The 27,399-nt window shown below is 39.7% G+C and overlaps 5 protein-coding genes and 1 non-coding gene across 8 annotated transcripts; 3 read left to right on the plus strand and 3 right to left on the minus strand.

Annotated features, from left to right (window-relative positions):
• Positions 1-1,259: 1,259 nt before the first annotated feature.
• LOC102718896 lies at positions 1,260-4,152 on the plus strand. Its single transcript, XM_015833497.2, has 2 exons — positions 1,260-1,627; positions 3,571-4,152. The coding sequence occupies exons 1-2, from the start codon at positions 1,364-1,366 to the stop codon at positions 3,805-3,807; spliced, it is 501 nt and encodes a 166-aa protein (XP_015688983.2). The 5' UTR covers positions 1,260-1,363; the 3' UTR covers positions 3,808-4,152.
• A 962-nt stretch (positions 4,153-5,114) lies between these two features.
• Positions 5,115-9,301, plus strand: LOC102719173 (transcription factor HBP-1a-like). The gene is made up of 14 exons (XM_015833849.2): positions 5,115-5,323; positions 5,718-5,867; positions 6,314-6,379; positions 6,486-6,572; positions 7,050-7,133; positions 7,244-7,300; positions 7,372-7,402; positions 7,478-7,532; positions 7,615-7,666; positions 7,787-7,823; positions 7,913-8,127; positions 8,358-8,435; positions 8,521-8,646; positions 9,023-9,301. Exons 2-14 carry the CDS (start codon positions 5,814-5,816, stop codon positions 9,062-9,064), a joined length of 984 nt encoding a protein of 327 aa, XP_015689335.1. The 5' UTR covers positions 5,115-5,323; positions 5,718-5,813; the 3' UTR covers positions 9,065-9,301.
• Positions 9,302-9,364: 63 nt separating this feature from the next.
• Positions 9,365-15,901, minus strand: LOC102718242 (protein SENSITIVE TO UV 2). Its single transcript, XM_015832957.2, has 12 exons — positions 15,316-15,901; positions 15,169-15,207; positions 14,883-14,980; positions 14,474-14,687; positions 14,060-14,386; positions 13,640-13,708; positions 13,089-13,171; positions 12,085-12,372; positions 11,896-12,002; positions 10,928-11,082; positions 10,480-10,676; positions 9,365-10,199 (listed from the first exon to the last, which is right to left on the minus strand). The coding sequence occupies exons 1-12, from the start codon at positions 15,817-15,819 to the stop codon at positions 9,881-9,883; spliced, it is 2,400 nt and encodes a 799-aa protein (XP_015688443.2). The 5' UTR covers positions 15,820-15,901; the 3' UTR covers positions 9,365-9,880.
• A 582-nt stretch (positions 15,902-16,483) lies between these two features.
• On the minus strand, positions 16,484-21,035 carry LOC102719454 (dnaJ homolog subfamily B member 1-like). The gene is made up of 4 exons (XM_006646765.3): positions 20,675-21,035; positions 20,015-20,278; positions 18,024-18,439; positions 16,484-17,122 (listed from the first exon to the last, which is right to left on the minus strand). Exons 2-4 carry the CDS (start codon positions 20,177-20,179, stop codon positions 16,684-16,686), a joined length of 1,020 nt encoding a protein of 339 aa, XP_006646828.1. The 5' UTR covers positions 20,180-20,278; positions 20,675-21,035; the 3' UTR covers positions 16,484-16,683.
• Positions 21,036-22,898: 1,863 nt separating this feature from the next.
• Positions 22,899-26,690, plus strand: LOC102719735 (ADP-ribosylation factor-like). Of its 3 annotated transcripts, none has more exons than XM_006646766.3 (7): positions 22,899-23,154; positions 23,719-23,809; positions 24,750-24,865; positions 25,234-25,293; positions 25,399-25,464; positions 25,936-26,144; positions 26,303-26,690. In XM_006646766.3, exons 1-6 carry the CDS (start codon positions 23,098-23,100, stop codon positions 26,128-26,130), a joined length of 585 nt encoding a protein of 194 aa, XP_006646829.1. In that variant the 5' UTR covers positions 22,899-23,097; the 3' UTR covers positions 26,131-26,144; positions 26,303-26,690. The 3 variants fall into 3 exon arrangements, with proteins under 3 accessions (XP_006646829.1, XP_006646830.1, XP_015688817.1); XM_006646767.3 differs by having other exon boundaries at positions 26,342-26,690; XM_015833331.2 differs by lacking the exon at positions 22,899-23,154 and adding an exon at positions 23,331-23,624 and having other exon boundaries at positions 26,342-26,690.
• A 349-nt stretch (positions 26,691-27,039) lies between these two features.
• TRNAS-GCU lies at positions 27,040-27,121 on the minus strand. Its single transcript has one exon. It is a non-coding gene; the product is annotated as a tRNA-Ser (tRNA).
• Between the last annotated feature and the right edge of the window lie 278 nt (positions 27,122-27,399).

Genomic DNA, 27,399 nt, shown 5'->3' on the forward strand with positions numbered 1-27,399 from the left:
AGAAACAAAAGTTAAACAACATATTTACACACAAAAATATAATTTATGAATAAGTTTTATATATATATATGTGTGTGATTATGTAAAATAGAAACTAAAAATAAAATAGAATTTAAATACCCTAAAATCAATTGTAGATTTAAGGTTGAAAAATTGAATTTCAACCGATAAACATAATAAAACCAAAAAGATGAGACCCTATCAATGATTCATAATGTCAGCGGTTTGGAGGTAACATTAGATATCATGTTACTAGTTTCTAAGGCGATTCATTAAGATCACATCACACGTAATATAGGTAAATGAACTCAGCGTAAAACTCCAAAACATGCTCTCTCCACGTAGCCATTGTGTGTACCTCTCTTATTTCTTTTAATTTTTATCCTTTTTTCTAGGATATGTAGCTACTACCTCCGTTACCTCCGTTACATAATGTAATTATAACGTAAGATGTTTGATTTTTTTTATAACGTTTAACCATTCGTTTTATAAAAAAATTAGTACAAATATAAGAAATAATAAGTCATGTTTAAAGTTCTTTTGATAATAAAATAAGTCATAAGCAAAATAAATGATATTTCTATAATTTTTTAAATAATATAAATGACCAAACATTATAAACAAAAGTCAACATCTTATAAAACAATGATACGAAAGAGGGAGTATTGATTAATTAAATGGTTCGCACATGGCCACGTGGTGATGAAGGAAAGGCAAGCTAACCTAACCTTACCGGTTGCCCCATCATGCCCGCAATTATCTACTAATCTCTCGACAAAGAGATGCAACCATCCACTTACTCGTTCCTTCCAAAATATATAAATATCTGGTGATGTTTTCACCGAAAGTTAAAAAAACAAGATAGTTAGACTGAGTTCTTTTGTGACGGGAGATGCCATGTTTTTTTTCCAATTTTTATAATACTTCATTAATAGTAGTACAAACAATCTAACTAACTATTATAAAATTATAAATCTGCTTTAGTTATAACAAACTCCTTCATCTGTTTGATATTATACAGAGTATTTCATTTGTCTTATATTATAAATTTTTTTGATATTAAATAAAATTATCGACCGATCAATATGTATCTAGAATAATTAGCATAAGGAGATAATTCTTTTACACGGCAAAACAGAGGGAGCAATAGTTTTGACTTTTGACGAAATAATCGCAGTTCTGTAAAACGTGAGGTACTTGTAAGTTAAAAAAAAAAAGAAATGCAATCGCAGTAAAGCCCAAAAGTAGAAGCAAAGATGAGCCCACAGAGAGTTGCGTCGGCCATTGACATCACATCTACTAATCTACCCCTCCGCCGTCGGATCAACTCCCCCTCGCCCTCCTCGCCGCCGTCGCCTCGCCGATGGGTTTCCTCCGCCGGATCGCCGGCATCTTCGGCATCTCCAGGGACGACGCCGACCACCACCACCCCCACCACGACGGCGCCGGCGCCGCGGGGGACTCCGCCTCCGCCGCCGAAGTCCCGCCGGATAAGGTCGCGGCGGCCGCGGCGGCTGCCGGGAACGTGCAGAGGCGGGGGTTCAGCGTCCAGGTGCCCGTCCCCGTCGAGCGGCCGGGGCCCGGGCCGGTGCTCGTGCCCTGCCCCCAGGGCGAAGGCGGCGTCCAGGTAATCGGTGGGCGCGTGGTTGTGGCAATCTCGCTGTTCATGTACCTGACGGAGTTAGCACGATCTGGGAGGTTGGGGTTATCGATGATGCTGCTTGTGGTAATTTGCTTGCTGAAATGTATGCGCGACCATTTAGCTAGCAGTAGCTATTTTGGGGCTCCAGTGAACTTCTTGTCATTCAACTAGATAGTTCTACCTTACTTTTTTAACATTCGTGAACATAAGATTAGTCCTGCACCAAAAGACTCTACTACTTCCGTTCCATATTCTAAGACTTTCTGAGTTTGCCTACGTATCCAGATTTATTAGCATACATGTGAATCTAGGCAAGGCTAGAAAATCTTATAACGTGGAACGGAGATAATACTTGTTTTGTGATTTATTAGACACACCATATTGAATTGATTAGCACAATGGTGCGTTTTATTAGGGTCTCTTGCTATATCAAGGAAGGTGCAATAGATAACTAGAGAGTGCTAGCTTTCATTCGTGTACTCATACCTTAACATTTATAGTTTGTGGGGGGGGGGGGGGGGGGGGGGGGAAGAAAGGCAGGACGCAGATTTTCTTGGATGAATTTAAGTAGAGGAGCTCACCTAATTTAAGACGTAAGCAATGTGAATCACCTTTTTTTGTTACAGATGATAGAAGATTTCGACTTGGGCTTCTGCTACTACATTAACTGTTCAGAAAATTAGAGTGCATTCACTATATCTTTGGCCTACAAATTCATTTTATTGACATAACATATCTTGCACTATATTACACTAATGGTTACTTCGGACATGGTGTATACACTTCTCTTCGAGCTAATCATGTTACGTCTGAATTGTCCATTTGCGCATTTCATCATTAACTACTTGTTTTGATATGGTGGGTTTGCTGCTAGCATGATAATTGTTTTTGTGATCTGCTCTTCAAATATGAGAGAAATTTTAATTGTGCAAGTTATTTAATGTGCTATGGTTTTGGAATTTGGATACCAGATACTCTCAGGCATTCTTGTTAAACCATGAGTTTTACACCTAGCACTGTCTTTTGCAAGTGGAGTCTTTCACAATTCTGGTTGTTATTTCTGTTGTTGTGAACTTCTACAGATACAAGTTATGACATGCTTGCATTATATGGCCATGCAAAACAATGAATAAGATTTTGCCTGCCTCCAAAAAAAATAATGAATACGATTCAACTGGGAGAATCATTTGCATTGTTGTTTTAAAGGTCATATTTATTTTATCTAATCTGGGAACTGCCCAGGTCAGACCCTCGATTTGGGCTGCAGTATATGTAAGGCTGTTATGTTCAATGGCATGAATTGGAAGATACCGTTCATGCATAATAGATAACCAAATCTATCATTCTCTGGAATCTTTAGATATTGATGCATAATAGCCCCTAGCCCCCAACTGTACGAAAATTATCATCGACTTTACCTTACATGATTTTATTGTTACATAGTAGACACTATGAGGGCATCTAGCTAGTGTTGTTGATATTCCTACACTTAGAGCATGGTGTTATACTGATATTATATGGTGCCTATTCCTCCTTTCATTTTGTTACAAAATTAAATAAAGTTTTTAGTGTGGGGGGATTAAAAATATGAGTGGGTGTAATGCATTTAGCATTTTTTATTATATCATCCTAGGATATTTCATGCTGACAATTATGGTGCTAGATGGCTACCCTTAAAGCACATGGCCATCATATCAGCTTTTTCTGTAGTAGAACAATGTGGAATGGCACTCCTTTTAGTTCGTGGATTGGCATGCGAAGATGATGGGTCTTGTCTTTTGTGTGTGTGTGCGCTTTCAACACGTTGAAATTTTCTTTTATATGTTTGAATTAAGTATGAGTTCTCTTCAATGCTGTCAACTTCCTGTGATTCGCTGCTTCCATCCCTCTTATCATATTAATCATTGGCTCTGTTTTTATTCGTCTAGGGTTTTAGGTGGTATACAAGGAAGCTAAGGATTGATGAAGATGGTGATGTCGCAGATGAGTTCTTGGATGAAGTTGTTCCAGAAAACTCGATCAACAATGATGTAGCTCCAGCTGGAAGGTTTCAAGTGAAATATAATACAAAACCAGCTGCTCTAGCAATGAGAAAGCAAATATCCGTCATGGATGGCGATATCCGTCATTCCTTGGAGTACCAAGGGCGACTGCGTTGGGTGTGACTGTCTTGTGAGCTTGAGTGTGCCGTTGCCTCAAGAACTGTCGATTACTCCTTTAGGCCAAAGGATCACAAGAATTTGAGGTGCAAATTTACCTTGGAGCCTACATTAGTGTATCTGTGGAGTTCATGGTTAATGCATCATTCTTAAATTTCAAGTGTTTTGGGATGCCTGGTTTGGTTCCTTTGTACCACTAGTAGTACTTGTACATTGTTGGACTGAACAATGACAGGAGTAAACAAGCTACTGCTAGAACAGTAGAAAGGGAATGTGTATTTGCAAATAGAGCCACTGAATCTTTGATCAAGCTATTCTGCATTACACGAAGTAACAGATTGATGGTTGTAATGTGTCTTTTGTTTTTCATTCATCTCTAGAATTTTTACAGATACCTGTTGATTAAAGAAGAAAAGGAATAAGAAATTTGACATAAATTTCCCAAACAATTCTCCATGGTACAAGAAACTTGTTGAACGTACCATCTTACTCTTTCTTGAATATAATTGACACTAAGTGACACCGGTACTATTCAAGTTTAACTTCAACTGTTTATCTTTATTTTTTTAAAAAATATAGGTACATAAAATATATTATATTATTGGCATAATCAGTATGCCATAAATATAACCGGGCAACTTTTATTCATCACAATACGATAGCACACACCAACAGTATATTAGTGGTAACTTGTGACAACTTTTATTCATCACAATACGATAGCACACACCCAACAGTATATTAGTGGTAACTTGTGGTTAAAATTTTTATATCTACTTGAAAGTGACTTTAAAGAATACTTAAAAGTAAACTAGGATACATTACAGAACATTCCAAAATTAAGTACCGGAACTAAAGTTTTAGCAACTTCATATGTGCGGTAGGACAAAATAATAGGGCATGTAGCAAATTGTTTGAGAAAGTACAATTTTTACTGGAGTTTATATTAAGAACAATTAATTGGAAGAAGATGTTATGATCTCAAATGATTGGATTAATAATGTTTAATTAATTAATAGGGAAAAAAAAAGCTATGGCCAGGAATATCCCAGGACGGCGGCGACGGTTGTTGCAGCGTCGATCCCAGCCCAGGTGGGCCATCCTATCCATCCATCTCATCTCATCTCATCTACTTCGGCTCACGAGACGTCCACCATGGACCAGGCCCACGAGCCCCCTGGGGCCCACCTGGAAGTGACCCCAGGCTCCTCCGCCGTGGACGCTGTCCACGCCCCGCGACGCCTACGCCTAGCTCCATCTCTTCTTCCTCCTCGATTCCTTCCTCCCAATCCACCTCCGCCTCCGCTTCCTCCTCGCCGCCCCTCCCCAATCCGCTCGCCGGCGTAGGCCCGCCGCCGCGTGGGGGCGCTGCATTTGCTGCCAGCCCCGGGGACGAGAGCGGGCGCCCGCCACCGTGCGTGCGTGCTGCTGTTGTTCTGCTCGACCTCGACGGCGCGGGCTTGGCTTCCTCTCCGGCGGAGCGAGCTGCTCCTGTCCGTTCGGGGTTGCTGGAGCAAGGCCGGTGAGGGTGAACCGTGTGATGTGTTTGCGCTGGACTGCTTGCATTGTGCTTGCGTTTGCGTGGTTCCGGTTTCTCCTCCGATTAGGATTAGCCTCGCCATGTGGGTTTGGGTTCGTAACCTGATGCCCGACGGGTAATCAAGCTACGATTCTGTATCCCCGCATCGATGAAGGGTGCACAGAATTCGGTGAATTGCACACTTGATTTGGTGCATAATGCATTTGGTGTTCCTTAAAATTTAGTGGGAATTTGGATTAGTGTGCAGCTTAGACAACACCGGATCGAGAGAGGCAGAGAGAAGTGAGATTTGTCGTTGCAAAATCTGTCAAGTTCTCTTTTTTTTTTTCACTTTATTTGTTGCTGTTCAAAGGATTGATTTTTTCCCCCCTACCAGGTGGCCTTTTGGCTAGCCTAATTTATCAGTACATCCGGGTTAGAATGGAATGAGTGCTCGAATTTGGCTGCCCAGAAGCATTTGTTGGCGAATCTGATGGGCACTAATGATCCTGGCACGCCGTCCAAGGCAACAAAGGCATCGGAACCGGTACTTGATCATTTGATTCTTTTCAAATGTACTTTATTTTTGCTGAAGACAATAAGCTTGATTATTTTTCATTTTCTAGTGCTCCTTCTCCCTCATGTTTCTCCATATAATTGGAATTTATCAATAGCCTCATGATACATGATGTGATTTGTTTCGAGAACAGTGCTGTGTTGCTGTCAAATTGAGATAAGTGTCAAACATCTATTATAGGCATGAATTGGAACGGATGTGCATGTTCTGTTTATGCAGATGACTTGCACTGTATTATATCAAGATGTTATGGTTTCTGTTCTATACTTTTCTTTGCATAGACTAGTATGCTTCTGTTGACACAACGGATATATTTACTACACAATACAAGTACAGAACACTTGTATCCTATTTCTTTCCACAGCCATTTATATTTTGTTTACCTTTTTTATGGTTTCTCGCTTGCCCATTATCAGGAGCAGTCTCCAGCCACTACATCTGGCACTACAGCTCCAGTTTACCCTGAATGGCCTGGTTTTCAGGTTATTGCATCTTAACTTATTAACATGGACTTAGTTTTCTTCTACTGGACTCCAGTTCTATTTTAATGACTTACATTGCTTTTTATCTTTTGTTTAACCATGAAAGGCCTACTCGGCAATTCCACCGCATGGGTTCTTTCCACCTCCTGTTGCTGCAACTGCCCAGGCTCATCCCTACATGTGGGGAGCTCAGGTAGCCTTTATATCTTGAAACTTTGTTGGTGCTTTTTTTTCTCTTGTATCTATTAAACTTACAGAAGAAAAGGGCAAATCTTTGTGCTACCTGGAATCTAGGTCCGACTTACTGATGTAGGAATCATCTGGATTAGGACAGAGTGCTGGGTTAAATTGGAGAAACACAACCAAATGTGTTGCTAAATATTATCTTTGTTTCCTTTAGTACTCACTAGACAGTCGTATAGGTAACATCAAAATCTCGATGGTTTCATCTCTCCAAGACAAGCAGAATTAACCACTTTGCAGCATGTAGATTATGGTTCTATTGTTAAATCTGGTACTAGAGGGCAATGCAAACATCCTGCCATTGGTAAAAAAGGCCATAAAAGTTAGGCACTGTTTGAGAATTGCTTTCGTTAATAGTATATTTGTGTGCTGTATATAACCATTTTCTTTTGTACCTCAATTCAAAATATTGTCCCTTTAATTTCAGCCCATGGTGCCACCTTACGGGACACCACCACCACCATATATGATGTATCCTCCAGGAACTGTATATGCCCATCCCTCTACTCCTGTATGCATTTTCTACCTGACAGTTGTAATCGATAATGTTCTCTTCACACTTGAGCCCATTGTATCAAGTTTTATTGACATGCTTGTTTGAATGATTAACTAATTTGGTAGGGTGTGCATCCATTTAATCACTACCCTATGCCGACTAATGGGAATGTCGAAACTGCTGTAAGTAATCAACTTATTTTTAAATCGTTTGGTGATCATCAGTTCATGCAATCCTGACATGCTTCTTTCAGGGAGTTGCACCAGGTGCTTCAGAAATTAATGGTAAGTCTTCTCTAAGGTCAATATCAAGGTTATTTGCGCAAGGAATTACACATATTCTTCTGATCATAATTTCAGGGAAAAATGATGGCAGAACATCCGGTCCATCTGCCAATGGGATTACCTCCCACAGGTTTTATTCTCTTTTTTGAGGGCTAACTTACGAGTTTCTTTAGTTCCAAAAAAACCTAATCTCTGGTAATTTCAACATGCAGTGAGAGTGGAAGTGAGAGTGAAAGTGAAGGAAGTGATGCCAACTCTCAGAATGTGAGATTGATCTCTGTATAAATTTTCATATCAAATAGCTTCTCTGTTACAATCTTTAGGTAGTAAGATAAACCATTCACCCTGGAAGATGCTCATCGCCCCTATTTTTTGTTGCTCCAGGATTCACATTCAAAGGAAAATGATGTAAAGGAAGATGGTATTCACTTGAGGACCCATTTATGGTTTTCTGACCGATAGACTTGCATATTTCCTTGTGTGAGATCAAGTATGCATTTGATCATGTAGGTAGTTCTCAGAATGGCATGTCACATTCAGCATCACAAGGAATGTTAAATCAGAACATGTCAATGGCTCCAACTCAAACAGGTGTAGTGATTGGGGGAGTTGCTCCCACAACAAACTTGAACATAGGAATGGAGTACTGGGGTGCTGCTGGTTCTTCACCTGTTCCTGCAATGCATGGCAAATCACCGTCTGGTTCAGTTCGAGGGGAGCAATGGGTATAAGTCCTTTGACAAGTGTTTGCCATATTTTATGGATAAAATTTGAGTAAAATCCTTGGTTCTGTAGAATAGACTAATCCACAAAGCAAAAGAAAGCTGACTCTACTCTGGCCATAAGTCCTTAGACAAGTGTTTGGCCTATTTTTATTTTTTTGCTCTTGCGTATAAATGAATGTAATTGATGTTGGTTATTGTATATATTTTTATTACACACTGGCAATATTCAGGATGAAAGGGAACTAAAGAAGCAGAAAAGGAAGCAGTCTAACCGGGAATCAGCACGGAGGTCTCGGCTGCGCAAGCAGGTATGATGTTCCCGCACAGTGGATTCATTATTTTCTTCAGAATATCAGGATAGTCCTTTTGAATCTTCGAAATATTTTGTTCCAGGCTGAGTGTGAAGAGCTTTCTCAACGCGCTGACACTTTAAGGGCAGAAAACTCTTCTCTTAGGGCCGAGCTTGAACGGATCAAAAAGGAGTACGAGGCACTACTTTCACATAATGCCTCACTCAAGGTGTTTAGCATATGCATTTCCAAAGTATTTTCTCCGTTCCACATTTTGTGCCATGAATCTAGATACATACGTTGGTACATGGATAAATCTAGATAAACCCAGAGAGTCTTACAATATAAAACGGAGGGAGTATTTATTTTCTTTCTATTAACTTGCCGTTTATCTTTGTTGGTTGGTTCCATGGAAACTGGTATCCAGTTATGAATTTCCGCAAGCGAACTGTTGTATTGTTGGGAGTGTTGGTTCATGTTAACTTGCAAGTTGCAACACCTCAACGAATTTAGTGTTATCGCGACTTCTCTTTATTTCAGATAGTTTTAATCTTTTGTGCTCATATGCATTATTGTTTGCTTCATTTGTGATTTAATAATTACAGGAAAAATTAGGGGGAAACAGTGATTCAATACCTGATGAATGAGCAGAACGACACCAACGGCAGCTACCAGAAGCAACAGGATTCTGATACTCAGCCAAATGATGCGCCTTGAGAGTTATTATATCACATGTAGCATCTAATTGTTTTAGCTCATGATTCTAATAGCAGATTGGCCATTTGTATTAGATGAATTCAGTAAAGTATCTTTCGGTGCCAGTTCAGAATCCGACGTGGCAAATTGTTGACACTAAACGTCTATTCCAGTTACTTGCAGTTCCATTGATAATCTTTATCCCGACTGGTTTACCTCATATTTACATGTCATGTAAGGATCTTCTCACAATGTACCTAACATTTGAGTTAAAAATTAAACAAAAATTCTCACTTTAAACATGTATAATATAAAGTGCTTTCCTTGATGATTTAAAATAAGCTCACGGACTTGCTACTTACAAAATTCAGTAGCTTTGGCCGTCTAGCAAACTGATGATGTGATTACTAATTCGATTGTAGACAACTTTTCATCAGCAATAGAAGCTGCAGTAGCCTATGCTGCTATCTGATTGTACATTTCCTTCTCTTTGCGTAGAATTACATTTCCCCAAAATGGCGAGAAAGCCAATCAAAACCAATCTGCCGTAGCCTTTGATTCTGTACACCACCAGCTAAAACCTATCTACTCGCCCCAGCCAAGCCAATCAAAACCAAGGAAAGGCCCTGCCTGTTAGTACAAACAAACACCCAAAAAGGGGCAATAATATACAAGGATTCCAAAATTCTCTACTAGCTAGAGAAATAAGCCCCCAAGCTGTCGTAGCCGTCATCGCACCCAGCTAGCTAAATTGGGAGGGATTTTGCTCATCCTGGAAGTTGTAAGCTCTTGTGCAAAGCACTTGGATTGGAATGGTCAACTGTTGAATGTTGCTCTTCCAGGAAACTGTGTACTCGCGTGCGGAATTTTTGGGCTAGTTCAGCAAGATCGTTTGCCATCTGGATGTTTATCTCACCAAGGTGTCTCAACGGGTATTTGCTCCTTTCTGGCAACCGATTTGCGACATCAATTGTCAAGGTTGCACAGAGCTTACTGCTCGTGAGCACTTCCAGTGTTGGCTTTGCAAAATTAGCATGTGAAGCTAATCGGTTTAGAAGGATCAGCACCTCTCTCATTAGCAAGTACCTACAGAAAAGCATCTGTGTATCAGTTAAAATTAATGGAGCACGGACAACTCTAAGCCAAGGTTCATGATTTCATTTCTGTATGTTTTTTATTTTATGTTTACATATATATGTAGTTATCTGGCGGTAATTTAAGATAAGCGGTAAATAGAAATTACCAAGCAGTCACACTTCACAACATGGTGCAATACTGTTGCTATCTGTATGTGCTACTATCTCCACTTACATGCTAAAAAGTAACAGACTGAAATTGCAGTTTAAGATGAGAAGTTCAAAATCACCTTTCTTTCAATAGTTCATGTGCTCCATTTGAACAGGCCGTGTCATATTCCATCTGTGATGCAAGGACTTCCGTGATCAACTCCAGGAAACTGGCACCACGGGCAGTAACTGGACCTAGAAGCACTTCATACCCAGATTTGCCACTGGAAGCTATATATGCTAACAGAGTGACAACTACCCGACAAAGTTTGATCTCCTGAAAATAGTAGCTTTCTTAATTGCCCAAAGTTGGAAGTAAAATGTAACAATTTCTATAATTATATTTTCTATAGCAGCCCAGCTTTAAACCATTTAAGAAATACCACGCAACAACTATTTTCAAGAATGTCAATATAACTATGTTCAATCCATGCAGTATATGTTCTTAATAATGTGAAGTTACTCTTCAAGATAAACATCCAAATGAAAAATATATGGTCTGGATAACTAAAAACAGTAGTAACATACCTGAGAACTTGTTGCCTTGCAACTCAAGCATTCAGATAGGTCCATAAAAATCAAGCTTATAGCTTGTTGTGACCTATCAGTTTCACATCCTATAGCTTCAGTCTGTTCAGGGTTATCTTTACCTCCATTGCATAGCAACTTCAATGTTGCTGGGCCTAACAGCAGCAGGAAATCCAGATATTGGTATAGAGATTTGAGAAAGAACAAAGAAACAGAAAGGTAAAGGGTTTATCTTGAAAATGGAAAATAAATATGGTTTACGACCCAAAACATCCAGTATTGGAATAAGAATAGATTTGAAAAAAAATAATGTTTCACCTCTTGGACCACATTTTTAAACTCATTTACAGACTTAATATACTAATGAAACCCTGGCCAAGCTAGTAGCAAGGTTTTGCAAAAGGGCAGAATTAAGTTTGCGAAGGTGCCAAGGGTCCATATCACCTTTTTGCATTTTGCATGCATTTAATATGCGAGAAAATCTAAGAAATATCATTGACAAATGCTCAAATCCAAGAAATGTCCTCAACGAGTGTGAGTTCCATGAAATGACATCGTACAAATAATTTTGTCTAAAAAATGCCATCACCATTAGGGTTCCGTCCATCTCACACCATTAAATGCACTGTTCATCCTACAACACTTAACGGAGGGCGGCAGTGAAGTTTTTTGGACAAAGTCGTTTGTACGATGGTATTTCATAAAACTACTCGTTGATAGCATTTCCTCGAATTGGACGCTTGCGCTACCTTAAACATTTGAGTTGCCGGTGGATGATAGTCAATAGGAATAGAATCAAATTGTTTTGCAAGAAATGGGCAAGCTTTAATTTCACCATAATAAAAAAGGAACCATGGAAACAAAGGAGTCAGCACAACAGGCAATCTACAGAGGCATTCATTTACCCATAAAAATTCTTGAGATATTCATTTCTAAGACTACTATTGAGTATAAGCCCATCAACTTACAGTTCAAAAGCAAGAAAAGTAGATCCACAGAATGCTTCTTTACAAGCAATCCATTTTCCTTCTGCAACAGCTGATGCAATTTTTCTATTACAGAAGTAAATCCAAATCTGAAAGTAGCAGCATAACATCATTAGCATAAAGCATTGTAAACAATTAAAGAAAAGAAATAGTAACCATGAGCTTGCTTACTTTTCCCTCTCCACTTTGGGATCACTAGTCCTTGCAATGAGAATCATTATAGATAATGCATCAACACGAATATTCTCCTCTGAATGCCTATCCCCAATTTGTAACATTGCAGTAAAGAGTGATGCCCAGAATGTAAAAGGAAGTTGCATGTTTCCGATGTGAAGCCCATCATGGCTTCTTGATAGATTAGCTGCATCAGGGGTATTCAGTGAAGCAGAGCTATCTTTGTGACTGTTCCGCGCCATGTGAGCAGTATTGCTAACACATGGCTCAATATAAACATTGTTCCTGATGTTACACTGAGGAAAATCGTATTAAAGTTCATAAGCATGAGAACCTATCATTATAAACAAGCAAAAAAAGACTCATATTCTTGTTTTATTCCTCCCTATGCCAAATACTGTGATTGAATACAAGGCATCTACAAAATATAACCCACCCCACCCAATTCTCTTAGAAAATAGCAAAAGTGCTGAAACAGAAAAGGAAGACAAATCAGAGTTAGATCAATATCTATTAATTTCTCAGGATGATACCACTTTGTTTCTACTATGCATGATTGATGAAGATAGCAGCCCATGAATGCTGGTCACTTAACAACTATCAAGTTTGTAAGGCATATGTATTTCGAGAATCAAACTTTGCAAGTGACAACAATTAGGCTAACTATATATAGATTTAGTGACACCAAGGTGATACTACCAGATTTGTATTTAAATGTACTTTCCTATGGTCATGAATTCCGGATGAAAAATAGCATTTTTCAATAGAGTTTATGGCCAAAGGTGAATTTAAAACCGTGCAACGCAACTACACAAGGGTTACAAAACTGAAGGGAGGGCTAAGTTAGAGAAGCAAACATTGATAAGGTATCTAATTCAATAGAAGCTGCTGTTCTATAAGATAAGGTTGACTGGTCACCTTTTTAGTTCAGTGATGAAACCAATTGTGAAAAATACTTCAACGATAACTAGAACTATATTCAATGTAGCAGTAAAGCATACCTCTGGTTAAACATGGTTCTGTTATTCAGCAAGTGCAGCAAGATACTATGCAACATTCGCAGGGCTCTACCAACAACAGCAGCCTGTTAAAAAAAAAAAGATAAGGCAAAAACAATAATTGCGTCTAAGGATTAAGAACTGGAAAATGACTGGTTCGATTCAGCCTCCACAATCCACAGACAACATTGTACAGAAAAACAATCCAAAGGGATCACGCTTTAAAATTAACTTCAACTTAGTAGTAAATCTATGCCTAACAAGCTCAACCTAAAGCCATGCATCTTGCATGCAATAAACTATTGTCACTATGTACTGTCTCAGAACAAGACAATTGCTAATTCCTGCTGGTTCTCAGCTGGCTAGATATTTCCACTAATAAATGATAGAACTTCTTGGTTTAAAATTGATACTCACATTGTAGGAAGAACTAACATTAGGCTGTATCGAATGTTACATCTTTTTTTTTCTAGAGCTAGTGGGGAAGTACACATGGTAATGTAAAGTAAGTGACAAAAGAAGCATGTACACGAGATTCGATAATAGGTTCATACATTACCAACAGCAGCCAAATTTAGCAATGCTTCGAGAAGAGTTTGTATAGGTATTGTATCACTATTCATCTGCAGGAATGAAACAGATAATTTGACAATGTAAGATATTAATTCAAATGAAATAGAGTAACATGGAATGATAAACTAAAAGTAAAGTAGATAGCACTCAAATTACAGTATAAATGGGGATGGATGCATTGTCCCCTATTCAAATGGTGCGTCGAAATCCTTTTGATGAACAAAAGCCTTACTTATTACACTTCTAGTGTAGACTACAGAGAAGATGAATAGAAAAAAAAAAGAATATATTTTGGTTTTTGGTATTGATGATTAGAAGTTCAAATTCTACTGAATAAACAGTCAATGCAAGTCGAAGTAGAGGAAAAGCACAAAAAAAAACACCTTTGACATATCTATTACCTTGATGATGATATCATATACTTCGGAAATAGCATTTCTGACTGAAATGCTCACTTCAGAAGAGGTTTCACACTTGTCAAGCAACCCCATAGACTGGACAAGCGTCAAAATTTCTTCTGAGCAGGAAACCAGAATCTTTGATATCAGACTCCTCCCCATCAAAATGATAGTTGGCATGCCCCACACTGCACACAGATTGCTAGAGATGCGATCGATCAATACTTTTTTGTGCTCAAGATGTTCGCTGTTCCCTGGAAGATCTGTCTGAACCCCTATAGCCTTAATTTCCTTGCACTTGCTGCCTTTTGATTCAAAGCGGACACTTTCCTAACAATCAGAACAGAATCTATCACTAATGGATTATGTTAGCACCATATAGTAGAAAGCAATGAAGGCAGGCAAAATATAAACTACCTCCAAGACCTCGGATGTGTTTGTTTGATTCTTTTGATTCAAACAAGAACCATCTTGAGGGCAGCTTAGCTCATTGTTTTTGTCATTTAACTTGTCTGCTCTCCTTGTGGATGCCCAACAAGAACCCCCAGCATGCAAAGTCCCATTTGCAGGGGCATGATTCGAATTATCAATATCCATAGCTATGCCGCCGACACCATTGTTGGCACAGCTCCTGAATACACAAAATTGACATGAATGGTCTTGAGTATGCACTCAAATACAGCAAGCAACGGACAGATCAAATAAAATTAGTTTAATTCAAATTATTCTCATTCAGATAATATGCATGGCTAAGTCCATAAGCAATCCTGCAACATGATGAGACAAGAGCATGCGTTACTAAATACAACGGTTGTGTACCACTTACACATTTGCCCTTCTCAAACTTTGAATCTCTGCTTCTTTAGCCTTGATTTCAAGGTCTTTCCTTGTTCTGTCTTTCTTCAGCTCACTGCATTCGTTTCTCTGCAATCAAAATTGAAACAAAATCATCCCTTGTTGATCACAGCTTCAAATTTTAGCCAAGTTCAGATAGTATCCCAGTCCACATGTACTAGGCCGATCCTCATTCCAAAGAAGCTTCAAACAAAGCAACATGTGCATCGACAACTTTATTAGTAGAGCACACGAAAACCAGCTAGCGAGACACGCACCATGTCATTAATTTGCTTCGAGACACGATTCAGCTCCCGCTGCAGAAGCAAGTACGAAGATGAATCATTAGGAGCGCACAGAAAAGTGAGTGCGGAACCAAACGAACATGCTTTACACGCACGAATGCGCCATCGCAACCCTCTCACCTTGAGCCTCTCGACCTCCCTCCGATCAGCCTCCCTGGCGTCCCTCTCCCTCCGCACGCCCCCGCCCCCGCCCCCGCCTCTGAATCGGTCGGCACCGGGGATGGTCGACACCGCGACGATCTCGCGGCCGCTCACCTCCGCCGCCGGGCGCTGGGAGAGCTCGCGCGGAGGGGAGAAGCCGCGGAGGCCGACGTCGGGTACCAACCCCATCGGGTGCTGGGAGAGCTCGCGGGGAGGCGAGAAGTGAACTGGAACTGAAGCGGGGGCGGCGGCGGCGGCGGCGGAGAAGGCATGGGGCGCGGGGGAGATGTAGGAGAGCGGAGCCGCGGAGAAGGAGGAGGAGGAGGTGGTGGAGGGCGACGGGAGGTAGGAGATGGGGTCGTCGGGAGGAGGAGGAGCGGCGGGAGTGGGGTTAGGGTTGCGGGAGGCGACGGCCTCGTCCTGGGCGCGGAAGAGTTCGGCGAGGAACTTCTCGTCGTCCCACTCGTCGTCGAGGCCGTCCATCCCCGCGTCGGCGCGCCTCACCGGCGGTTGCGGCGGCGGCGGCGAGGGAGAGAGAGTGCGGTGCGGTGCGGGGGTTTGGGGGTTTTTGGTTGGTCGCATTTAATAGCGCCTTCGATATGGGTCTCTCTCATAGTCTCATTTTAGTCATTTTCATCCGCCTCTTATTTTACAAGAAGAATTTAATATGAATAATTAGATGAACTCAAATTTGAATAATTTTGCTAAGAATTTTGGGTTTTCCTTCTGGGATCTAATATCAAAAATTTGTCATTTGTTCAAAGAGGTTTTCGAGAGATGAATATTAAATTGGCCTGTTGGTTTCATAGGAAGGATTTCTGGATTTCCTAACAAGGATGTTAGATTTCCGTAGGCACATTTCCTAACCTATTATATATAAAAGTTCCCCATCATATATAAAAGTTTCCCAATCTGATCTTTCTATAACAAATTTAAACTTTATATTAATTAATTTGATTGTTTATATTCTCAAATAGCTATGGCACAACCAGATAATCCATAAAATCTCGTGAGAATACAACAGGACGAGAACAACAAAAAGAACGCAAGGACTGAGCACACAATGTTTATCCATTCCAAAAGAAGGCATTCAGAAATCAGACACGTCAGAATCAGCTCATAACACGATCAGTATTAGCAGCATCCCTCTAATGATTAACATAATGAGAACTTCTCTGTCACTTACAGAGAGCAAGAACAACAAGATGGAATAAAAATCGAAGCACTATATGCCTGTAACAAGTAGCAACAGAATAACCTATCTGAGCCCAGCTCCATCTATCAGACTACACACCTATAGTTTCTTGTTTCTGTATGAATCTGTTGGTGTATCTTCTCTTTCTCTAGCTAACCCCCCATGATCTGCCTGATGGCCACTCTCTGTGAAGATGACAACCTCGTTGGGAAGGCGACATCAAACTTGATCTTCAGGTTCCCTTTCTTCCCTGGTTCTTTCCTGATTGGCCACCCTTCGTTCATGATCATGATCTCGTGCCCAGGGCGCACGACTTCCTCCACCCTGATGGGGAGATTCCTACCATCAAGGGTCTTCAGATGTATGGTTGTCCCGGCAAGAGCATCCACCAAAGGGATCACCTGGGTTACTACAAGATTGTTCCCTTCAAGAAGGTACACATCATGGGGCTTCACATAGATGACGAAGGTAAGGTCTTGTGGCAACTGGCCATACAGCCTATCACCTTTGTTGGAAAATGTTATCTTTGTTCCCTTTTTCCAGCCAGGCAACACTTCAACAGGTAACACCTCTGTCTCGATTTCTACCTTCCTGCACAAGATAACATGAAGATGCAGCGTCAGAGAACCAAAATGCTTCAGTATAAAACAAGCAGGATTGATACCTCTAAACATGATTTCATATAATGCTGTAAAGCAAGAGGAAACGGTTTTCTCATTCAATCAGTTTTGGAAGTATATAAAATAAAACTATAGATCAATATATATCCTTGACATTGCGTATGCTCTTATTAGTTAAAAACAGGGAAACTTCAACATGTGAAGCTAAATCAAGAATCACAAAAATCAAATTATAAAACTAGGACGCCAAGTGTGCTGCCAACTATGACATGGTTTTATCCTCCAGAAACACTTTTCCTATCAATTATCAAACCACATTGTGTAGTTAGCAGCAAACAAGGCTTATTGAAGACTTAGAATTAATAGAGTTTGGGCAAACATTAACCGTGCCCATGCCACCACCAAACTTTTTGATTTAAACTTCTCTGGATCCCATTTTTGGAACCGTTAGCAGATTTGAATGGAGGTAATAGGTAACCAAATCAACAGAGTATAATAAACTGTTTCATGTATACAAGTAAAAGTAGAATATTGTTCCATACACAAAGAAACTTATATATCAAACACTATTTACGTATGTTGGACCATAAGCCTTTAATGAGTAATTAATTAGAACCTAACTGGAGTTGGCATTATGCAGTGCAAACAGAAACTTAACAAAGAGTGTCAATAGCACAACTCCTACCATTTTTGGTGTACTTCAAAACCCATAATGATGCAATTATAGAATAAAACACAATATTTGAAACTTGAAAATTTTCTTACAACAAAACTATGTATAATTTCACATATTTTTGTAAATGTGTTCCCAAACTACTGAAACTCTAGTACAGCAAATATACACAGTAAAGAGAAAATGTAGGCATACGTACCCATCAGAATTTGCAATATTCCTAGTGATCTTCATCTTCCTTTTTGTTCCGTTATACAATTCTTCAAGAGTGCATAGTAAGGTTTTTTCTGCAGCTGGTGGCTTTTCTAGCTGGCTTGTGCTGGTACTGCTTTCCTTATGTGAAGCAGAAGTTGATTCACTTCTAGTGTTTCCTGATGTCCACTGTGGTCGTTGTTGAAATTGCGTTCGTTCTTGGTCGAAGGAGTAAGGTTTATTGCTTGACATGAACTCAGCAAAGAAATCATCAGGGTCGCTCGGATTGTACCGGAAATTACTAGGACCACTTGGACCAGCAGATGCGGAGGTCCGGCTCTGTGAACCAGGTGGAGGCATACCCTTCAAACCTTCTTCACCATATCGGTCATAAATTGCACGTTTTTCTGGATCACTTAATACCTACAAAATTAATCAGAGTTCGTTAGAAGATAACATACTGAAGTGAGGAGGCCATGACCCAATATTGCATCACAATATGTTGCCTCATGCAGTACTACTATATGTGTATGCCATAGTTGCAAGAAGACTAAACAAACCTATATTTCTCACTTACCGCCTGAGTTTTACTATTTCCAATTCCAAATAAATGTTAGGAAATGAACTTTTGGGTGCTAGAGAAGTATAGCATTATAGCTAAGCTAGCCACTTTTGAACTTAAATAAACCCACAGTATTGAAACAGTCTTCTTTTGTATCGGTCAGCAGCTGGAATTATCAAAAGCTGATCATTTCCTCATGTTTCGGGGCACTAAGAGTTGAACCAATGGTCTCATGTTGAAAAATAAAAATGTTGTTGATATGAATAGTATGCATAGCAGTAAACCAAGAGAAGGGGATGAACTACAAATTGCCTCCAGGTAGACATATATCCAAATGGGGCACGATCAAACCTGTCCAGGATACAACATGCTTGAGAGTAGAAGCTAATGTAGCACATTCTCCATTAAAAAACTATGCTTATAGTCTTTTAGTACAACTAATAGTCTATCTCCTTAATTATGGTATGAAAATTGTTGAATAGTATAGGAGAGATGTATACTGCGACACCGTGTAACGTGGCTCATTGTATTGTGCCTTGGGGGGCGGTATGTATAGGAGTATGTGACTTGGATTTCAAGTAATCCTAGAGATATAGATGGAAACTAATCCTATCTACCATAACAACTGGATCCTCTGGAGTCTTATCCATATATCCTAATAGACCCCTACAGTCAAAATGTGAGCAGTGTGGGCACTTAGACCGGAGAAGAAACAAACAAGAGGACACTACAGTGATAGCCCTTTGTTATCGAAAAGGTTAACGGGCGAATATTCACGCGCCAATTAACCCGTGCAGACACTTCATATATAAAAAATTTATAATATAAACTTTCTATATACAGACTTTATATATATATATATATAATTTTTTAGTTTAAATCTTTGTACACACATCTTTTTCAGATGATATTTTCCATGTAGATTTTTTTCCTACTAGATACTTTATATGTTATAACATTTCTATGTATAAATTTTTTATACATAAAATTTCTAGTATAAAGATAAAACTTTATACATACAAACACAAATTATTAAAAAAATTGTATATATCAATTTTCTAGTATATAGTACGTTCGTGTGGGTTAATAGGCACACGGACATTCGCCCGTTAGAAGGACCCACCCCTTTGTTATGATAGATAGGATTAATTTCCATCTACCATACCAACTGGATACTGTAGAGTCATACCTATATACTCAAAACAAAAATACAGATATTAAGCTACCATTTTGGGGACACACATAAGAAAAGTTCCATCGTATCATTTATTACAACCCAAAAAAAAAAACTTGTAGACCACCTTTTCACATCAATATGGCACCACCATATTTGCGCCAAATGTTTTAAGTACTATATTCTCTTGCAAACTGGGGGAAAAGGCATACCCCTAAATGCATCATATTGAAAGATAAATGAATGTACAAAATCCACTTGCCTCATAGGCCTCAGTTATCTGCTTGAACTTGGCCTCAGCCTCTGCGCCGCCAGTTGGATTCTTGTCGGGGTGCCACGTCCTTGCGAGCCGCCGGTATGACTTCTTGAGATCCTCTATTGTTGCATTGCGATTCACCTTGAGGATGTTGTAGTAGTCCATTCCCATCTCTGCTTTCAAAACAGGCAAGCAGGGACTGAAATGTGAAAACCTAGCCCTAGAGCTTCATATCTTCTGACCCCAAATCCAGGAGAAGCCCGCCAAGTTCTGGGAAGGCAGAGAAACAATTATCCATCAATCCTACCAAAATTAATCGAGCATGGCTACCGAAGAATCGCAATGAGAGCTATCAAATCAATGAAACCAAGCTGAACTAACGAGATGCTCCATACCCACAACCAATTGCCGAGCCAGAGTTTAAACCAGATTTATCTAGCAGCGCAAACGAATCAATGAAATCCGCAGAGTAAACGTTCTATCTACCCGAACCACACCGAATTGCTGCCCCCGGATAGCCTGAAATGCACAGTGCGCAGAGACGATGAGGCGAGACGGAAAGATGGCGACGTCACCTACGGTTTCAGATTTCAAAATGCCACACGCGATTCAGCCATCCAATGCAATCAATCACCAACCCCAGCCGAACCCAACCGTAGATCTCACCTCAGGGGGCTTCGACCGTGACGGCGGGGGGGAGCTGTCCGTCGGCGGCCTCGACGACGACGCTGGCGGTGCCGGCCGGGGCAGCTCAAGCGACGCGACGTCGGGCCGGGCAGCAGGTCGGCGGGGAGCGGCGCGCGGATGAGCCCCCGTCGGCGTCACCTCCGCGTCCTCGAATCCTCGATGCGCCTCGGCCTTCGCCCCTAGACGATCACGCCGCGGACGCCGGGATGCCTCACGTGGGTGGCGGCGGTGGTGGTGCGACGGGCGAGGGCCCGCGGAGGTGAAGGAAGGTCTCCCGCGCCGCCGCAGCCGCCGGCCGCGTCCAGCTGTTTCGTGTTGCTCACCCGCTTTGGTATGGTTTACACGTACGTAATTAATTTAGTTTTATTTATTATTTTGAGATGGTTTTTTGGTTTGTTGGAGGAAGCAAAGGTGTTTGTGGGATTCTCCGTACTGCTCGCTGTCGCTTGGAAATGGTTCAAATGGGCTTTGGGCTTTGGGGTGTTTAGATCGAGAAAATTTTTGGGCGGAGTGTTACGTCAAATGATTGGTTGTCGAAAGGGATTTTTGGACACGAATGAAAAAATAAATTTCACGGTTAGCCTAGAAACCGCGAGATGAATTTTTGAGCCTAATTAATCCATCATTAGCACGTGTTGATTACTGTAGCACTTATGACTAATCATAGACTAATTAGGCTCAAAAGATTCGTCTTAAGATTTCTTCCATAACTGTGCAATTAGTTTTTTGGTTCATTTATATTTAATGTTTTATTTAGATGTCCAAAAATTTGATGTGATGTTTTTAGAAAAAAAATTTGAACTAAACACGGCCTTTGTGTGGGTAGGGTTCAGCTTACATTTGTTATTAGTAATATGATACGATAATTTTGGTTGGTTTTTCCGAGATTAATTATAAATCTTAAACATTGATAAATTTTATGTGGTTTTATACTAGTGTTTATTATGTGTTTATTATGGTAACGGTATGGTTGTCGGGGTTATCATTTAGTAAGATAACTCCTAGTTAAGAAATGTCACCAGTACTTTGTACGATAATTATAATCTTTGTTTTGTGTGTTTTTTCAGATGGTTGTCTTTTTTATTGCTATTTCTCCGTTCACCCAATTTATTGTTATTGCTTTTATTTAGAAATGTTGTTTATAAAATTATTTCAGCGAATCAGTTACATGTACTTCTTTGTTTTATATTGTAAGGAGTTTTAACATTACTTTTATTAATGATTCAATATATATGTATATATATTTATTGATATCCATATAAATATTAAAAAAATCTTATAGCGTGAAACAGTGTTAATACTAACATTTCTTTCTAATTTGTTTTTTTAGTGGCTGTGGATTTTTTATTTTAGAAAATGATTGTACTTGTTTTAAAATATTGAATTCATAAAAAATACCAGAACGATGACACAAGGTAAAGGAATAATTGTGATTCGACCATTTTTTGAAGTCTCGGTTCCAGCCTGAGACTTCGCGTCATGGTCAGGCATTTTTATTTTTTGAAAAAGAGGTCAAATAAGAAAAACTGAGAAATTAGGGCTAGATCGACAGCTATACTTTAAAATACGGTAAAAACATAACTGTCTCTAAGGTAAATCACATGTCCACGTGTATTCCTCTAAAGTAAATTAAACACAGACGTTCTACAGGAGAGTACACAATTTTTTTTCTCAAAAACCAAGTGTACAAAACTTGATTTGCTATTACAAAAGACTTTTAATCTTGGACTAAAAACTTCTAGAGGTGTTTAACTGTTAACCAACAGAAAAACCAACCAAGAAAGCAGAAAAAGCATTCCACTACCGTGTGCCTGGTCCTTCCCTGGGTCTGTTCCATCTTTTGAAGAAATTAAACATTAGCAACTAAGTAAAGATTAAAAGAAATACTTTTATATATGGGTAATTGTTTAAAAAATAATTTATAAATAAAATTGTTTGAGTTATTCGCAATATAAAAGTCCAGATTGAAAAATAAACAGCAATAGAAGGATCTAAATTAACATCAAACGTAAGTTAAAATTTTAAATGTTAAACTTATAAGCATAAACAAAAACGAAAAGATTAGTGCTTACGCGTGAAGCAATCTAAAAGCAACCGTTAAAAAATAAACTGCAAACAAATCATAAAATTAACTAATGTAAATTTTAAAGTTCAAAGTATAGTTTATAATCATAGTTATAAGGCCATAAGCGAAACCGCGAGGTTCAGGCCAAACCTGCAACCAAAAGCAGCTCTTCTTCTTCCGATCTCTTCCCGTTCGCTCCTCCTGGCGAGGCGAGCTCTCTCTCTCCTCTCTCTCTCCAAACCCAACCCCAACCCCAACCACCTTCCTGCTGCGATCCACTCCGCAGAGACCAACAGCTGAGCGCGCGCGGCGGCGGCGGCGGGCGGGGAGGGGGGAGATGGGGCAAGCTCTGCGGCGGCTCTTCGACGCCTTCTTCTCCACCAGGGAGATGCGGGTACCCTCTGATCCTTCTTTTTTCTCCGCTCTTCCGCTTCGCCTCGCAGGGTGGCTCGATGCGTTCCGGGTTCCTGGGTCTGCCGGATGGATGGATTCTTTGGCTTAGGCTTGCCGGAGTGTCGCCTGGGATTCCCCTTCCTAGGGTTTTCCTGTTTAAGTCTCGACTGCCGCGGAAATTCGTTGCGTTCAGTGTTGGGTAATTACGTGATACTAGTAGTGAATTGAGTTCTAAGTTGGTTGGAAGAGAAGTACCATCCTTGATTCCTTGCAGAAGTGTGCATTGTCAATGGAAGGGTTTAGTGAATTTTGATTGTGTGATCAGTTCTAAAAGAATGGGCTTTGCCGAAGTTCTTCTAATTCGTGCCGCCTTACGAAATCCGGAAAGTATTGCAGCCCACTCAGCGTCTCAAGTCTTAACGCGACGACGCATGATGACCAGACCGCACCATTTCATCAACTCTCCATAGCGTTAGGCTCAGCAGCTCTCTTCATTTATATTGTGAAGTTTTAATTGCTTTACTATTATATGTTTGTCGCTGATGGTGTGGTTGACCTCTTGAAGGTTGTGATGCTTGGTTTGGATGCAGCTGGCAAAACAACAATTCTGTATAGGCTGCACATGGGAGAGGTTCTTTCAACGGTTCCTACAGTAGGTATGTCACTCATTGACTCATATATTGTATCACTTTTAATGTACTTATTTTTGTCCGGTATTAAATGATCGTGGATTGCCATGCAGACTATTGAGTTATGTCACACTTAGCTTCATTTTATAAATTACAGCTGTATAATGCCATTTTTTGGGTTCACGGGCTCTATGATTTGATTTTCTTGCTGACTATAGAGTCAGCACACAGCAGTCAGACATTAATTGAAAAACATGACCTACAATATTTGGTTAATTAGTAGACAGAGCTTGCTCGAAAGGCATGGCTTTTCTTGTGGAGTTGATTTGGAAACTTATATCTTGTGTCTATTACAAGTTTACAACTGATATTTCAAAAAATCAATTATTTGAAATCTTGTACTGATCCTGAAATTTATGGTCTTATAGATTTCCAAGAAAGAATGTGCAATACAATACAAGTAGGAAACTGATATGGATACAAAAAGTGATTTCACATTTCTTAAAAAGGTATTGGGAGGTACCTTGACATAGGAAGGTAAAGAGGTACCAAATATTTACACTAAAATGTATGATAACTCCTCAACGATTGTAAAAATACATGGACACAAAAGCTTATATTTTTTTAATGAGAATTGAGAAGCCTTGCTATGCTTTTGAACAGACCATACTTGATACAATAAGTTGGTCACCCTATGTGATTATTAGACTTCCTTATATGAGTTTCTCTTCTTTTTGGGCAACAAGGATTGGGAAATTACCAAAAAAAAAAGACATTGTTGGAATTCTTTTCCCTTCAAATCATGTGTCGCTTGAAACAACTTTTTTCTCAATCTAATTGAGGAAGTAGCACAAATTTGTTTACCTTTTTAGTTGTTTATAATAATCCTATAATCCTATTCCTTTGCCCTTTTTTCCCATTGGTTGATCACATGTGTATATCCAATAATGACATTTACCCTCTGCAGGTTTTAACGTAGAGAAGGTTCAGTACAAGAATGTTGTATTTACCGTGTGGGATGTTGGTGGGCAAGAAAAACTCAGGCCATTATGGAAGATGTACCTCAGTAATTCTGATGCACTGGTAATTAATGTTAGATGAAACCCTCCGCACATATCGATATTTAGCTTCCCACACCGTCATTTCGCACTGCTTCAGTGCCTTTAATACTTTCCCAAGTCTTGGTCTGGTAGTGTAATGTGCATATTGTTTGTTTTCAGTTTCCTTTGATATCATATCTGAGCACCTCTTGAAAGTTTTATTGGTGCTGATTGTTTTCCTAAAGCTCTTTTAGTTTTTGGTGAATTTTGTAAATTGATATTCATAACATAAGCAAGGAGCATCTAGCCTTCTTTGCTAGTCTGATTGGGAATGTCAGTTGCTACATGCATCATACGCATGTCTTTTGCTGCTGAAGTTAAGGATGTCTTTCTGCTTTCCATTTGTTGTAGATCTATGTTGTTGATTCATTGGACAGAGAAAGAATTATAGATGCCAGACAAGAATTCCAGGTTAGAATTAGATTATCTCTGTCACTGTAGGAGTTCCTGTCTTCCCAAATTATGTTGGCTGGGATTGTGGGATCATACTATCTTCTGTTCTTTTTCCCTTATCAGACCATTATCAAGGACCCACTGATGGCAAACAGCATTATCTTAGTATTTGCAAACAAACAGGACCTGGTAAGTTGAACCAAGAATTTGAATTACCAATGACTGACTTCTTAGCTGTTCATGACCTTTACATGGGGCTGCTTACTTTTCATATTTATTATTTACAAATTCCCTTTGTTGCATTATTTTATCTTTTAACCTGCTAGCCTGTTATCATGTCCAGCATGTTCTTTGTTGATTATATGCAGGATTTTTTTATATATATAGGTCTCCTTACAAAATATGATTCTATCTGCTACATATTGGAGCACAATGGCTTTAGAGTAGCTACGAAACAATTCTTTACGTTCCATATTGCTAACTGGAAATTGAAAGCGACAAAATGTAGATCTGTTCCATAGTGGATGGCATATATATATATATATATATATATATATATATATATATATATATATATGTATGTATGTATGTATGTATGTATATAAAATTGTCAAACAAGCAGCGGTACTTACAGACTAAGAAGTTTTCCTCTTCACACAGAGAGGTTCAATGAGCCCAGATGAGGTGAGCGAGGGGCTAGGTCTGCATGAACTTAAGAACAGGATATGGCATATACAAGGGACATGCGCTCTCCGTGGTGAGGGACTCTATGATGGGCTTGATTGGCTGGCATCTACCCTGAAGCAATTGCAAGAGACAGGCCATGCAACTTCAGTTGCTGGTCCTTCCATCTGATTTCACTAGAGAAGGTATTGCCTCACTGTGCTATTTTGCTTTTACCTGACACAATTAGAACACTGCAAGAAAGTCTATCACCATGTTTCACATAAATAATAGCTGTAAACTATGCAAAAATGTGCCTTGTTTTGCCAAATTCTGAAATATCCATGCTATTTTCCCCCCATAGATCCCAATGCTTCTTCAACCATGTGATGCTCCTTTGCAGTCCCTGTTCGTCCGACGAGAATATGCTCCAGCGCATGAATTCCTTCGCCCATGCGCGATCTACCGGCTTTCTTGGTGTGGCAGCTCAGCTCAGCTCGCAGAGGGCATTTGCTTCGTTGTGTTGTTCATACGAGCAAAACTCATCTAGTCATCTGACATGAACTTGCGGCATATCTTTCTCCTTGAAATGTTTGTAAATTGCTGTACTTTGTAGTAGGCAACAGCTGAGTAGTGAAGTTGACGACACGGACCGTGCAATGTGTATACTTTTGATGGGGGGCCTGTCCACATGATTGTTTGCAAGATTGCATATCGATAATAAGAAGGTTGGATGTTGATTTTGTGATACATACCAAGTGATGCTTTGATTGAGTGCTTCTCTTCATGGTTGCTCACAAGTCTAGAGCTTGTTACATTTATGCCCTCGTGCCTACGCATCTCGTGTTTATGCTTATAAGCTAAAATTTAAAATTTAAGTTGATTTTATAGTTTTTCCACATAGTTTAGTTTAGTATATTTGCTATTGAATAAGTAAGGACAAGGATATAAAAGCTCTGACTATAAATTATTAATTTTTGGTTGCTAATAAGTTGGACAATAATTCGGCGCAAAATGTACTAAAAAACAGTTGCGTAGTAGCCTTTGCAGGAGCATGTGCCTTTCGAGAAATGGTAGAAAAAACACGAAAACAAAAAGAAACGACGCCTGAGAGATTCGAACTCTCGCGGGGAAACCCCATGTACTTAGCAGGCACACGCCTTAACCACTCGGCCAAAGCGTCGCTTTTGTATATTTCTCCGTGGCTAGCTTTTTTCTGCCAAAAGGTAGGGGTGGTAATGGGCGTTTTTCAAAACCCTATTCAATTTTTTAAAAAATTAGTTCAAAACTCTATACAATTTTATTTTTAACCCGTTTTAAATCCGACCCTTAAATTTTATAGACAAAAATAGTTAGGCCCATTACCACCCCTATATATACGCTTGGGCCTCTAGATCGTCGACCTGTATATATCATCGTCGTCGTCATCCATCAGGACGTTATTTTAGTTATCAGCGGATT

The sequence above is a fragment of the Oryza brachyantha genome, chromosome 2, assembly GCF_000231095.2.
Source record: "Oryza brachyantha chromosome 2, ObraRS2, whole genome shotgun sequence".
In the NCBI taxonomy this organism is placed as follows: domain Eukaryota; kingdom Viridiplantae; phylum Streptophyta; class Magnoliopsida; order Poales; family Poaceae; genus Oryza; species Oryza brachyantha.

What these genes read in the sequence shown, in the direction of transcription:
- LOC102718896 (XM_015833497.2), top strand. Translation starts at nt 1,364, where the DNA reads ATGGGTTTCCTCCGCCGGATCGCCGGCATCTTCGGCATCTCCAGGGAC. An exon ending in AGGGCGAAGGCGGCGTCCAG is followed by an intron (nt 1,628 to 3,570) that starts GTAATCGGTGGG and finishes TTATTCGTCTAG; the next exon opens with GGTTTTAGGTGGTATACAAG.
- LOC102719173 (XM_015833849.2), top strand. Translation starts at nt 5,814, where the DNA reads ATGGGCACTAATGATCCTGGCACGCCGTCCAAGGCAACAAAGGCATCG. An exon ending in AGGTGCTTCAGAAATTAATG is followed by an intron (nt 7,403 to 7,477) that starts GTAAGTCTTCTC and finishes TCATAATTTCAG; the next exon opens with GGAAAAATGATGGCAGAACA. An exon ending in CACATAATGCCTCACTCAAG is followed by an intron (nt 8,647 to 9,022) that starts GTGTTTAGCATA and finishes TAATAATTACAG; the next exon opens with GAAAAATTAGGGGGAAACAG.
- LOC102718242 (XM_015832957.2), bottom strand. Translation starts at nt 15,819, where the DNA reads ATGGACGGCCTCGACGACGAGTGGGACGACGAGAAGTTCCTCGCCGAA. An exon ending in CCCAAAGTGGAGAGGGAAAA is followed by an intron (nt 12,003 to 12,084) that starts GTAAGCAAGCTC and finishes TGCTACTTTCAG; the next exon opens with ATTTGGATTTACTTCTGTAA. An exon ending in ACTTTTCTTGCTTTTGAACT is followed by an intron (nt 11,083 to 11,895) that starts GTAAGTTGATGG and finishes TGCTGCTGTTAG; the next exon opens with GCCCAGCAACATTGAAGTTG.
- LOC102719454 (XM_006646765.3), bottom strand. Translation starts at nt 20,179, where the DNA reads ATGGGAATGGACTACTACAACATCCTCAAGGTGAATCGCAATGCAACA. An exon ending in AGATAACTGAGGCCTATGAG is followed by an intron (nt 18,440 to 20,014) that starts GCAAGTGGATTT and finishes TTAATTTTGTAG; the next exon opens with GTATTAAGTGATCCAGAAAA. An exon ending in AATATTGCAAATTCTGATGG is followed by an intron (nt 17,123 to 18,023) that starts GTACGTATGCCT and finishes TATCTTGTGCAG; the next exon opens with GAAGGTAGAAATCGAGACAG.
- LOC102719735 (XM_006646766.3), top strand. Translation starts at nt 23,098, where the DNA reads ATGGGGCAAGCTCTGCGGCGGCTCTTCGACGCCTTCTTCTCCACCAGG. An exon ending in TCTCCACCAGGGAGATGCGG is followed by an intron (nt 23,155 to 23,718) that starts GTACCCTCTGAT and finishes GACCTCTTGAAG; the next exon opens with GTTGTGATGCTTGGTTTGGA. An exon ending in TTCAACGGTTCCTACAGTAG is followed by an intron (nt 23,810 to 24,749) that starts GTATGTCACTCA and finishes TACCCTCTGCAG; the next exon opens with GTTTTAACGTAGAGAAGGTT.